At 33.9% G+C, this 14,527-nt stretch overlaps 1 protein-coding gene across 1 annotated transcript in view; it reads right to left on the bottom strand.

The window, feature by feature from the left end:
• Nucleotides 1-14,527, bottom strand: part of LOC135083026 (dystonin) — a 282,038-nt gene that overhangs the window by 116,582 nt on the left and 150,929 nt on the right. Inside the window, exon 29 of the mRNA XM_063977789.1 lies at nt 13,422-13,700. Within this exon, the coding sequence (XP_063833859.1) occupies nt 13,422-13,700 (279 nt within the window). The remainder of the gene's footprint in view (nt 1-13,421; nt 13,701-14,527) is intronic.

Below are 14,527 nucleotides of genomic sequence, written 5' to 3' on the forward strand. Positions count from 1 at the left end.
TCTTGTACAAATTAGCACGTTTCGTTTTTGGCCAAGAAATCGTAAATGTTCTTCATTTGGTACGTTTTATTTTTACCCAAAATAAAAACAACATCGCATTAGTACGATAAATAACTGCAGTAAACGTGTTATACTTTGCTACATAAATCAAATGACGTAACGTAAAGCCCTTGCTATAAAAAGTTTTTAGGGCGACCCGTCTCGGATTCGAGCCGCGACCTAAAATTCGTGGACCGCAATGTTGTCAATTAAAATCTATTTGATTTTCAATTCTTTTTAACTTTTTTGATTTTTTTATGGCTTCTTGCGGTTGCTTACATGGCCAGTGTAAAGTGTTTTTTATTATTTCTTTTAAGTTATTCGAAATGAGCATTATTAATTGAATCTATTTCTAAAATTACCTTGGGATTTTCATTCAGTCTTTCTGTAGATATATAGGGACCCTTGAGACCAGTGTTACACGATCTAATATTTCTTCAAAGGAAGCTTCAACCTTAATTTTGATTAAATACATGGTAAGAGTATTAAAATTTGTTTTTGTAAACACATCATTTAGCAAGTTTTAAACGATTTGCAAAAGGTGTAGTTTTGTGTTTGGCTCAATGATAAACGAGTTTTTCTACTTGTTCGTGTAAACAGTGTCGTATTTGGTCGTTTATAGCAAAAACCGGCCCCATAAATTATTCTGAATACATTTTATGAGTCCACGGTGACCTTGAATCGAGGAAAACATAAAACATAAAGCCAAGAGAGGGCAATAGAAATGCTCTACGTGACATTGAAAACAAAATTTGAACCTTGGCTGTAAATGAGTTGTAATTCGTTGATTTAAAGACCAGTTAATTACTTGTGTGGCCTTAAATTGTGACCTCACCCGCGGTTAGTGAATCACAACATGATCAACATGCATTAAATTTTAAATTGTGAGCCGGAAATTTTTCAAATATGGTTCAAAACATTTATAATGTACATTCTGAGCACGAGTGCAATGAGGACTAAATAAATCGTAAACATTAAAACCTTTTGAAGATACTTTAATAGGTATTTGATAAATCATTACATACGGTCTTAAGCTAGTTTGATGAGATGACTCTCAAGAAACTAAAAATCTACACTTAGATCTATTTGTATAAAAATAAGAATTTATTTAGTACGTTTCAAGGTTATTATGATAGTAGTAATAGTAAATAGAAATGACTTCAATATATGCTTGCGTTCATCAATCAAGTTTGAGCGTCGTTTCCAAAGCCAAAGACACCAAACCAGCACCACAAACTACATAACCGAAACATAAAACACTTACAAAGTCGTACAGAAAACAGAAGTAGTCCATTTCGAATCTGCAGTGCCAGTAAGGGTCCCGAAGGATGGCATAGCTGATGCACAGCTTCTGTATCGATCGCGGCTAATGTCATATGTGGGGTAGAAATAGAACTGGCATTAATAGTGAACCCATTCTGCGGTTACACTGCCAAATGGCATTATGAATGGCACTTCTGTTCCGATGAAAGTCTTTTGTCTGCTTTGTGGCGTTTACTATTTCCACTCTATCACTGATTTTGTATTTATAGATTCCATTCTCAAGGACGCTGGGGTTTTTTTTAACACTTTCTTTAAGGGTGAACAGATTCAGACCTTTTCAATAGCTATATTTTCAAATCTATCGAAGATATCTAAAACACATAGCAAGAGATTTATTGCTTAAAGTTATTGCTTAAATTTTCTGAACATTGTAAACTAATTCTGGTTTAATACTAAGAATAATATTGTATTGACTTATCTATCGTTGTCTCTACTTTCATATCAAATGTGTTTTTAACTATCAGATACAAGGCCTTTATCATGGTTAGATTTGCGAAACGTTCTACTAAAACAGATTTAAATTCTGTAACCGATTATAACTGAAACGGTCTACTAAACAGAAGTTTTAAATTCTAACTCCGTGCCGTATTCGTTGGAGTCGACACGATAACACGTAAGCTGTTGAATTAATCAAGGTGACTGGTTAGTCACATAAGGGGGACGCGCTGAAATAGTGTTGGCCTATATAAACACAATGCGACAATGTAAAAGGAATTTTAAAGCGAATCTCCAACAACAAAAGGGGAACGAAATCACATACTTGAAGATTAACGAAAGATTATTAAGAATAGAGACACTAGTTATTATTTATGAGGCACTAAGGTCAATTGAAACGGAAACTACTAAGGAAAATGAAGATTCGCTACATTTGTTGCCGATAATGTAATGGGAACCCATCATTTCTGATATACAAACATTTCATTTGTAGGTTTTCTCGAAATATTTTTGGTATGAAATAAAGAATGCTAGAAAAAGAAGTGAAATAGATTCTAATATAATATTTTACAGATGTGCGTAGTTTGATTGCGGACAAACTGAAGTACCTAACCTTCATGAATATTTAATTGTTTGGAAATGTAGTTGCAGCGGAACACACAAAAACTGAACAAAATAATTAACCACATAAGTTTCCTCAAGCGCAGAGAATTTCCGTAAACGGATATTCAAAATGTTATGATCTCACGACTTAGATATTTGTTTTAGGCAAAAAACTAAACAAAACATTTAGAAAATGAGGCAGAGCCAAACTTTAACCACAGAATCAAGAAACAGAAGAAAAAGAAAGAAATCAAATCAATTAAACAAGAAACAAAAATATTTAACAAGACAAGCAAAACACGACTTTCCAGATTTAAACAATCCTAAAAAAGGATGGATTATCTTTTTGTAGTCACTTTATAGTAATGTAACGGATTTCCTAGCTTCTAACTTCTTTCCTTTTCCTCCTTTGGAAAGAAAAAAAAACTTGAAATAAAAACCTTTACTAGGTGCCAATGGACTACTAGCACTCATGAAACGAACCCTAAAGGGAAAATGAACATCGAATTAAGAAAACTTAGTATCAGGTTCAGTTCGATAACTGAAGAAACTTCAGATATTGTCGTGCATGTCATATTACCCAAGCAAGGAGTTAATTTCATAAATCTCAAGTGAAGGTCATATGCCTAGGTCCATTCATTTGTCAGTTACATCGTTAAATTCATACAAGTAGGTGTCAGTCTGCCAGTTTGTTTACATTTTTGTTCTTGAGTATCGACCTTGAAAATTTCCAACGTGATTTCATGTTTATATTCTCAAATGAACTAGAAATTCTGAAATTTCACGCTACAGCCGTAAAAAATGTGAAATCATAATAATTTTTCACCTAGACTAGTAACAACAACTTATCGAGTGTTCAAAGTGTACTAAATATTGCAGTTATCAATAGATTATAGTGCATTCATAAGTCCTAATGATAATAAAGATAAAATAAACAGCGGCCGATTAGCAAGAGGTTCTAAAAGATTACCAGCAAAGAAAACAAATGCTAACTTGGCTTCCACTCAAATAAACATGCGATTTGATTGTAAAGATTTCCCTTTTGAATATCGCGAATCTTTTAACGAAGATACTGATAATGTTAATATTTGTATTCCTATCGGTTAAGGTCGCCTACTTTGCAATGTCAAGGATCAATTAGAGCATTTAAGCTGTAATAACGATTATCTAAATCCTGAAGAAAGATAATTTCAAGATATTGATAAATTCGATGCCACTTTAAAAGTTTCACCACAGATATAAAACCTTTTTCAAAATACACACTACAACACTTATTTGCACTTCGAACTCGTATTCCAAATAAAAATCGCTCGCGCTACGCGGCGCAAGCGTCGGTCGCCGGACGTCGTTCGCGCGGTACTAAATAAAGTACGCGAAAATTCGCTTCGTATCAAATTGTCCCTATCTATCCGACATGCCAATGATGTAATTCTTTAACTCCAATGTATTTTAATTCAACTGTTTTCGATAAGAATTAGGTATTCTTTAATTAAATGAGATCAAAGCTATTTTAGTACACCTGTATTATTTTCACCGGTGGATGCAGTGACGCTTGGCTGCACTGCAATGTCACGCAGAACATATTATTCACGGCTAGCTGTATTATTATTGTTATTGCAGTTTCAGTAGCAAAAACTGTCTACATTCAGAGAGTTCTTTGACTGGGACACTACAATAGGAGATGTTTGGATGATACACTAATATTATTCTAGTTATCTTTTCACTCAATTTTATTTATACGTGAAAGAGTAGTTTTCAGGGTTACTTGACCATCATCAGAGTCCATTGATTTCGGTAGTCAAAAAGCTAACAAACATTCGGAATTTCGCTAATATTATTATGATTTAGGGGATTTATAGTGAGGTTTGAAACTAAAACAAGCATTATAACTTTGTTAATTGTGCCAAGCTACTCGTATATTTCAGGTCTACTTCGGCATTTATCAAAGATTGCTATCGCGGCTCTCGTGTACATTTTTCTTCAAGCCAAACACTGTTATCGCGTAGCAAATATTGTTTCAAAACATTAGTATTATTTTTAGCTCTAATCGCTTTTCAAGTTAATGGCCTGTTCTTGACATTTGTGGGTCAGGTGCAATGCGGCTAGACCAAGCCCTAAAGGGGAACTAATCAATGTAGGTTATCCAATGGCAAGGTCAGGTAGACATAATAGAATAAACTTTATGACAAATTCCTGACATTTTGGGAACATGTACGTACAACATTGAAGTGTCCCAGATATGACATTGACAGGAGGGCGCTACTATCAATACTCGGTTAGTAGTTCCGATTTTTAAATAAATAAATAATAAATAAATAAATTATTTCCAATTTTTGACATAATATGATGTTTCGTTTGACTTTAATCATTATTTTGTGACAGGCGTAGGGTTATTTTTTTGTCATTTTCGTAGTCTGCAACATTTATGACAAATCCCAGAAAATGTCTGATGTCCGTTAACCCTAGATGGCGTAGATGGGTACATAAAAGTAATACAACTCTCTAAAACACCTTAAGGTGTTAAACGTATAAATTAGTCTTCCAGCTAAAATGCTACTAATAACTTAATAGCTCTTATAGACCATGACAGGCATATTTTAGTAACTAAAAGTCTCTTAATTTTCCTTTCTTGGTCATCATGACACATTATATGACCTAAACTGTTACAAAAAACAAAACAAAACCTAATAACTAATCAATTAAAGTCCAATTTCCAATTAAATAAATTGGCGCCCAACACAGACTATACTTTGGCATCGAGTCACGTTAACCTTGACATGGTGACCATACGGGTGACGTTACGTCATTTAGTTATTAATAATTATTGTTGTTTCCGCTACTACAACTAATGGTGCTATCGGTTATTCGAAGTATGGAAGAGGCAAACTTAATAATAGAATTAAATGTATCAGTGTACAGGAAAACATTGGTAAACAATAAGAGGGTTAGAGATAGGGATGTTATGGATATGTAGTTTCGGTTATGGATACGGTGACGGATATTTATTTATTTCGGATATCTGAAAGTTTCGGTTACGGTTACGGATATCCATAACATACCTGGTTAGAAAGATTACCTACTACCAAAGTTAACCTAAAGTAAGAATCTCACAAATCTATACCTACTAATTTATACACGAGTGAGTACCGAAATTTATTTGTTTGATACGATTTCTCACTCAAACCACTGAACTAATTTTGACGTATTTTGGTAGAGATGGATTGGGCTTAAAAGAAAGATTTCTGTTATCTTTTGTACACAAATCGTGCAATATTTAGGAATTTTAAACTATATTTAGGATTTTGAGATGTGTACTAAGTGCGTTGAGAAGGGCCACACAAAAAATAATTTGAAAATGAGGTAAAATTTAAGATTGGAAGACCTCACAGAGATCTGAAATATCAAGTTACAGAATACAAAATTCCATAACAACAACTATCCAAACTACAGAATAAATAGATAGCCATGGCCATTACTATTCAGATTTCTTGGATGGCTCCAATTTAGGCTGGCAATAAACCCAAGATTAGCATAGGTCGACAACCTGGCATAGACTAACGGCGGGAAAAAAGATGGCTACTTCAACACATTGCACGATAAAATTGATATTACGTTTGAACATAATTATTTACACTATAGCAAATCTTAGCGACTCTAATATTTTAAACAGGAAAGATTTTATTGTTAGTATTTAATGTGCTCCGTAACTATACTTACGAGCAAAAGTATGGAATCACGCCGTTGTGTTTGGTTCCGAGCCATCTTCAGAACTGAATGATTATGTATGTATTTTTAGTATCAATTTAAAGTGTAAAACATTACCTTTAAAATGTTTACCATTTTTAATTATCTTCTATTAGTCATTAAGTTCTTACGATCGCTTGGAAAAGTATGGTGATTCCATACTTTTGCTCGCGAGTGTAGGTACTAGACTTGGAAAAAATCCTACATTATTTCTGATAGCTATACGAAGTTCACCGGGTCAGCTAGATGAAACTAAAATGTAAAGTGACAATTTATAAAATGTGTCGAAACAAGAATACCTATGTCCAATCAGGAATAAGTAGGTACGACGAAAAAGGAATCAATCATTTTATTCAAATTGTAGTCGCATTTTAACCGAAGTCTAGCCTTGAGATGACTCTACTTTTTGGAGATCATAAATATTAAATTAAGCTGACATCTGAAGTACTTCTACAGAATGATTCCTAACGATGTTAAAAGTAAAATATTACGTAATCGTACTGAGCAATTATTCGTTAAACGAACAAATGTGCGTAAGCGCCGAAAAACGGTTATCTGTCAGACTTGTGAGATATAGGATCTATTTATTGCCCTTAGTTCTTCTATTCGTTAGTTCTATTCGTCGCCCAATCCAATTTCTTCTATTCGTTAATGCATTAAACAACAAACAACTAAACATTCACACTCACAAATAATGTGTCTTTCTATAGGTAAAATAATTTTCAAAATCGGTTCAGCAGATCCGGAATTCCAGACTCACAAACTTTACCTCTACATAATTATATTAGTGTACCTACCTATACTCGTAGATAAAGCACCATAATCGTTATACCACCATATTATATAACCTCTACAAAACATCTAAACAATCTAAAGCTATTGAGAACAGTTAAAAGTCGACATATTTTTGTAGCAAAATAGCCACCACAGTGGTAAGCTTGAAGTGCCAGTCTGTACAATCAAAATACCTAATTGAATCAGTTGCACGTGGAGCGCCGGCCAGACGACCTATTCAAAGAATAGCCACAGTTTTTTAGCTTTCTTGAATCATCGCATCATCGTGACGTCACTGCTTTAGCAAGCAGGAACGCAATCGTGAGTCGAGAAATTACTGCTGAATGTATTTTCAGTGTTTTAATTGAGTTTTTACCACCGAAAAAAAGGACGCATAAATTGAAAAATCGTTAAACCGATCATACCTATGTAGGATGCAACATTAAAAGTAATATTAGTTAGGATATTACAACTTATAAGCCATAAAAAGTAATTTATTTTCTGCAAATAGGCTTTAAAAATGCTTTTACATGTCTCAGTATTATTTTAACCCTGAGAAGAAGCAGCGCAAGAAACTCCTTACAGGCTAAAAAAAACAATTGTCTGAAAAAATATTGTTTTTGAAGGATCTGACACCAGTCGCCAATAGGAGGTAGTACCTATTTTCATTAGACGTTTATTAAATTGGATTGTCCATTAATTCCGAATAGGATAATATAAAAGTAATATTTAAATCCCAAGTAAGGTAGAGTGAAGCAAATTTTGGACTCGCAGATCGCATCTTAATTCCACAACGCGATTTATGATTTTATTATAATCATGAATTATCTTGCATATCTATCAATAATGTATTTAAGTTTAGAATATTAATTATTTTATATTGCCTGAACTGCTTTAGACTCTACCATTATTATATTATTTTTCTGTCTGCTTTAGACTACGTAGGATTTCCGTGACTATTGTCAAATGACTAACTATTAAATACATTTGTCAGGTATCTACCTACGCTTAAAACACTGTTTATTGTTATTAATGCTTGTGAGATAGCATATGTATTGAGCAGTGCATTAAGTAATGTCTATAAATAAAAGACCTTAATATGTATTTACTTATAAAACATATCAATGTTTATACTTTATGTAACGGTTTATAGATATAAAATCGGGTCATTGATGACACAGTGGATGCATTTGCCTTGAACTCCAAGCGTCTAAGGTTCAATTACTATTCCAGATAAATCGGCAAATACCCTATTTTATTTATTACATTTAATGGAATGAACATGAAATAATGTTTTATTCAGCGACACAAAAAAAACATCAAGAAGATAACAGAAAAATAAAACTATTAATTTCATTTCAACAAAGAGGAACAATTAAAATAAATAAATATCTCTGGACAACTTCACGATTTCACACGGCGCCAGCTGTCCCCAAAATAAGCAACTACTCGTAATTTGCACAATAATTCATAAAAAAACTAAAGATATTTCAAAATTAAATGATATTTTGCAAAAAGGGTTTAAAAAAGCTCCCAAAAAATTATAAATCGATTCAATATCGTATATTCATTTTATATCCTTAATATGTGTTTTTATGAACGCAATGTTTGTACAAAGCACGATTATTTCTCATTTTTTCTTAACCATCAACTGTTAAACAACCAACATACCTAAGCGATGTTTATTCAGTTTTTGTTGAAGTCAACGACTTGTATCGCGCTACGAGACATAAAACGTTTAAGTTTTTGCCCAAAACACTGCTCCAATGCAGAACGAGTAGGTATTTGCATTCAAACACCGAGATTTGTGTCCAGTTTTTGATGTAAAATGACGAAATAATTAATATAAAAAGAAACCATTTCAACCGAATTGAGAAATTCTTCCTTTTTGAAGTCGGATATGTGGACTTTTCAAGAATAATTCTCGAAATATTTACTCTTATATCTTATTTAATGGAATGAAACATACAAAAATTAAACAATCATCATCGTCATTTCAGCGAAAGAATGCTGCTGAAGATAGGCTTTCACCAATGATTTCTAGATTGCCCGGTTGGAAACATAAGATCAGATTTGTTTCGATATCTCGCAATAAATCAGTAATGTTCAGGGAGATACAAAAAATACAATGCAATTAATAAGTTCTTGAAACACTCGTCGTTATTTATATCGTAAACAAGTTAATATGTCCTAACCTAAATACAATTAGCGAGCCGTCGCAAAAAAACTGGTCGCATTGCCTTGACATTTATTTGCATGTTATAAACCATAAAATGTATAACCTCTAACTGATTGATGTCATATTTGGTGTGTGGTTAAGTTGTTGTTATTTGGACACACCTATTTTTAACTGAACATTAACTTTCCAGGATTCCGATATCTCAACGTCCTTCAATAAATGACTCCTAACCATCGAACTTTAAGTAATCCCGGGGACAGTTTGTAGTGAATATGGGTAATTTGCAATCAAAATAACATAGTAAGTAAATAAATCTTCTAAACAGTTTGACTTCCTCATGACTACCACAAGTATAGGCAATTTGATATTAATATCATTTATCCATATCAATTACAAAATGTTAAATTCTTTCAATCAAAACTCGAAGCTAAATCGGTCCCCTTCACAATAACAATTATAAACATCAATCTATACCGGAATCCACTTCATGTTTCATTTGTCTAATCTCAAGTCTTAAGATGTTCGACTCAGACTGGCATTTGAGAGCACTTCTGATAAACTGTACCATTACACTATACAGACGCCAATACTCTACAATACTTTAACGAAGATATATTTAAATGAATGAATTTCATCATCTACACTAATATTATAAAGAGGAAAGATTTCATTGTTTGTATTGAATAGGCTCGGGTACTAATGGACCGATTTGAATCCTACATTATTTCTAACTAGCTGTGCCCGCGACTTCGTACGCGTGAAAACCCGTTTTCGCAACATTTTTCATTATTGCTCTGCTCCTATTAATCGTAGCGTGATGTTGTATAGCCTATAGCCTTACTCGATAAATGGGCTATCTAACACTGAAAGAATTTTTTAAATCGGACCTGTAGTTCCGGTGATTAGCGCTTTCAAGTAAACAAACAAACAAACTCTTCAGCTTTATAATATTAGTATAGATGAAAATAAGCGGTACGAAGTTTGCCGAGTCAGCTAGTCATGAATAAAAAGGAAGCCTGTAATTTTCTGAGAGAAACAAGTGAAACTTGACGAAGTGACTCTCTCTACTAAATTCATAAAGCGAGGTTTAGGCTAGCAATAAAACTTGCAGAAGTTGACTTCCGCAAGCTGTCACCACTGTGTAAATCATGGAGAAGTTGGCTTGCCATAGCTATTTACACAGTGGTAAAGTTTTATTGCTAGTCTAAACCTCGCTTAAAGTGATCAAGTTTAAAGTCATAAAGAGGTAAATAATAAAGGTAAGACACAATTTGGATGAACTTCCTACTCTACTTGGGTACCATTATATTAAATAAGAAAAATAAATAATGGAACAAAAATCGCAATGTCCGTGAACAACCCACCCACATTACATCACGACAATCCATAAACATAGAGTTTACCTACAAAAAACGTAATCACTACATCACGAAGTACGCACAAGCATATACACCTAAACACTGCGCCTTATGTACTTGTCAAAAGTGCTATTTTTCAATAAAAAAATACAGTCTACTATGACCATGATTGTACAATGTGTAGGTATAATTTTTATGCTATTAGTGTCACTAGCCAATGTTTCAGAAATTGGGTAATTGTCATTTAACAAATAATAACAAGGAACACTTCCTTAATAAACACTTTACTCTGGCCCTGAAAACCCAATCAGTTTTCAATTTACAGCTTATTTCACTTGTTTTGAAACTAGTGACGTCATGGATTCCTATTTCTATGAAAATCTTATGGAAAGAAGCATTTTGACAGCTCACAAAAGCTTCATGGCTGTGGACAGTGAAAAAGTACGTCATTTGACTCGTAGTGTGAAATATTTTAATATTGGGAACAAGAAAAACTGTATTAGCAGCTTTTTATTCAGTTAGTAACCCATAACATTAGCTTAATAAATGCTTACTTTGGCTAGATGGCGCTGTGTGAAATTGTCTAAAGATATTTAATTAATTGTCCTTCTAGCCAATTTATTTTGAAGTATTATTAACTGCACAAAATACTAACTTGTGAACCTAAACCGATCAAGGCATGAAATCATTGCTACACCTAAATCAGCATATACAAATACGGTGAGACCTCAAGCCTACGCAGCGCGTGGGCAGCAATGGATCCTGATTACACTATAATGAGAATAAATAGCATTCAAACGTGAATTTTTACGCGTTTTTGTGGTACATTTTATTGTTTTACTGACTTCCTACAGTTTGAAGTTTTAGTATCTGTGCCTAGAAAAGTCTTAAAATGATCTTCTACCAGCTAATCGATCGTTGCTCCTTAAGTTTACCTGCGTCAACCTTTATTTCAGATTGCTAATACAATCTATGGTAGAGGCTTTTACGGCCATATTAATACCCGGATAGAATACAGCTTGTTTAATGGTTAAACATTAAACAACTAAAGTTAACTAAATTAACATATATAATGCTTTTTGTTACCAAATAACAGTAAGTTTAGAAAAAAGGAAGATTTGATTATAACGCCCGTTTGTCCAACTATAACTATAGTTCGAGATGTCACACTGTCATTACTCATGTCATTTGCAAAAGGACGAAATATTACAGATTTTTCTGTGACCATAATAAAACAAATAACCTTAAATCTCAACCTCTCTAGAGAACTTTCAGTTCCTTCACCGGTTTTCCTCAGAACTATTTATGGCCATACAACCTTACACGCTCTAGTATTCTCTACAATTCAACATGTTCATTCAAGTTTTCCTCTGAGGAATGTTTGACCATAACCGTCACTCGCAAGCAAGGTCCTCATGACGTGAGGGTGACATCACTCCCGCGTTTAGTCGCGCAAACAGTGTCAAGACTGTGAGAACTGGTTAAGAAAATTGACTTAGATAATGCGATTCAAATGACACCAATCTAGCAGCTCGATATGCAACTTTGTTTACTTAGCCCTTAGTTGGAAATTTAACTTAGACCCAAACTAAGCTGAACTTGTACTATGGGTACTAGACAACGGATAAAACATAGCAATACTATTTTTTACATATGGAAACTGTAATAAAATTTGAGCAATGTTGTAAAATTTTGGATTGTTAAAGCGTCAATTAAAACTAATACACATACGAGTATGTTGGCTAAAATTCTTAATAGAGCTATTATTAGCCTTATAAAAGGTAATTACCTAGTCTCAGGAAAACTTTGTCGTGTGTGGAGAGCCGTATAAAGATCATACTGTAAAATCAACGAATTCATAGTCTAGTGGTATGAGATTTGCCTCTCTAGATGTAAAGGTTCAGGTTCAAATACTAGGTAGGACCCAAAATTAAAAATCACTTTGTGTAAGTAATTGTTACCAGCTTGTTTAGGGTACGATTGAATCAATCATATTGTTCTAAAACAAAATATGGTTCCATGCTTTAAAACTAAGTATCACTTTGAAAATAAGATCACATTTATCATAATCTACTTATAATAGGACAATAAATTCTCAAAGAATTATCACTTTTCTCAGAAATTCAAGATCAAGTTAATCCTAAAAATAGCACACAAATAACTATGTCATATATTTCTAGTGAAATAATCAAACGTAGGTATTATGACGTATGCCATGCTAAGTCTGACCGTGAGCAGATATTGTGGTATAAAAACCATAATCCGTGACTAAAGAACATAAACATTGGAAGGTCAACGCTACTGAAGATTTTGAGTTTATGTTGTAATCATTTAGTTGATTGCCGGAAAGGTAAATACTAAAACTACACTGAAAACGTTAAGGCTTAGTTGCACCACCTAACTTTGACCGTAACTATGACGATAACCGGTGTTTTTGTACTCAGTTTGACAGGTTTTTGACGTTTGTCAAATTTTAAGTACGATGGTGCAACCCAGCCTAAGTAGTACAGTCGACAGCATATCAGATTCATTTCTGTTGCAAAAACATCGCTCTTAAACAACTTTATTAAGGCTTAGAATGTGTAGCATGATGTGCCGTCGTCGGTACATTCGTAAAACCATTAGAAAAATTCAGGAAAAGGTTTTTTAACGATATAAAGACAGAATCGTACCAAATGTATGCATTAATCACTCAATTTCAATGTACCTACTTCAGATGTTATTTTTCTAACGTCAGTATTCGCCAGTAATAAGTTTGAATCACTGATAATACATACATTTTCTACTCAAAATCATTCATGTTATTTTTCTGATAAAAGTCGAGAGCAATGTTTCAAAATAAGTGTCAATAAAAAATTAGGTTACAAAAAAGCAATAAACAGCTCAATTGACTTCGATACTTTTAAATGCATAGAGGTGGCGCTAGTGTCGTTACATCGCTAGACAATAAAAAACAAAACACTCACCAATGTAACAATGTCTCCCGGATTGGCGGCCGCGATCCTCCTCAGTCTTTCATACAACAAGTCCAGTAACTTCTGGTGATTGGAGTTCAGTTCATCCAGCTCCCTCGCAACCGATTCGGAACCGACCGGAACGCGTTCCGGGTCGACGATCCGGCCTCTGTTCCGTAGACGTTCCGCCATGTCTATGTCCGCTTGACGTTTCAGGTGTTTCATGTCCAGTGATGGGTGTACCTCGTCGCAGAGCCACTCAGAATACCGCTGGCATCGCGACGAATGTATCTAGTTTGGGTTAGGTCGAAGCGGGTTAGGTTATGTAAGGTTAGTTGAACAGACTGCTTTTGACTGAATTAAAGGCAGAAAAACAATCTGTTAAGCTTGTATTAGATTTTAACGCTATCATCCTTCTTTCATTCCATCCACAGATTTGATAGAGTAGAAACACATTCGAAAATACCTCCCAAAAAAACTTTCAAAAATCTCTCTCAATGGTAGTTTTTATTGTAGGAGGGCAACACTGAATTCTCGAGTCCAGTTTGAAGGTGTCGCAGTAAAGAAACCATGCTGGAAGAGGCCTGTATAATACAGGTTTAAGCGTGCAACACCCAAGGCTTTTGTGTTGAAAAACCAATTTTCGTGCACGCACCCAAAGCACAACTCACAAAAGTATAATTTGAAATGATATTTCTAATATTTTTTTCAAAATGGTGTATTTTTATGACGATGGCAACACTGATAGCCCAAAAACGATGCATGCGAAGCTTTTTATTTGGTACAACAATTTGGTTCTTTTTAAATCTTAGAGCTTCAAAATAAGTCAGTAATAACATGAACAAGAATTTTATTTTTATTAAAATGCATTTCATTTTGCGTCGGCAAAATTATTTACAAATATCTTAGTAACAATGCGAACAGCAGTAATAAATTGCCGTTTGTATCCGTAATTTCGTTCACACAGACATCCCATTCAAAGACAGTTAGTATTAGTATAGTTGCGAAGCTTCGTTAGTTAACACACAGTTAGATCAATCCGCAAAGCGTTAAAAATACGGTAGTTACCGCAGTAATGGCGTTAGCAGAAGCATAAAACTCAAGAGACAAGAAACTCC

Source organism: Ostrinia nubilalis, chromosome 22, assembly GCF_963855985.1.
Source record: "Ostrinia nubilalis chromosome 22, ilOstNubi1.1, whole genome shotgun sequence".
Taxonomy (NCBI): Eukaryota; Metazoa; Arthropoda; class Insecta; order Lepidoptera; family Crambidae; genus Ostrinia; species Ostrinia nubilalis.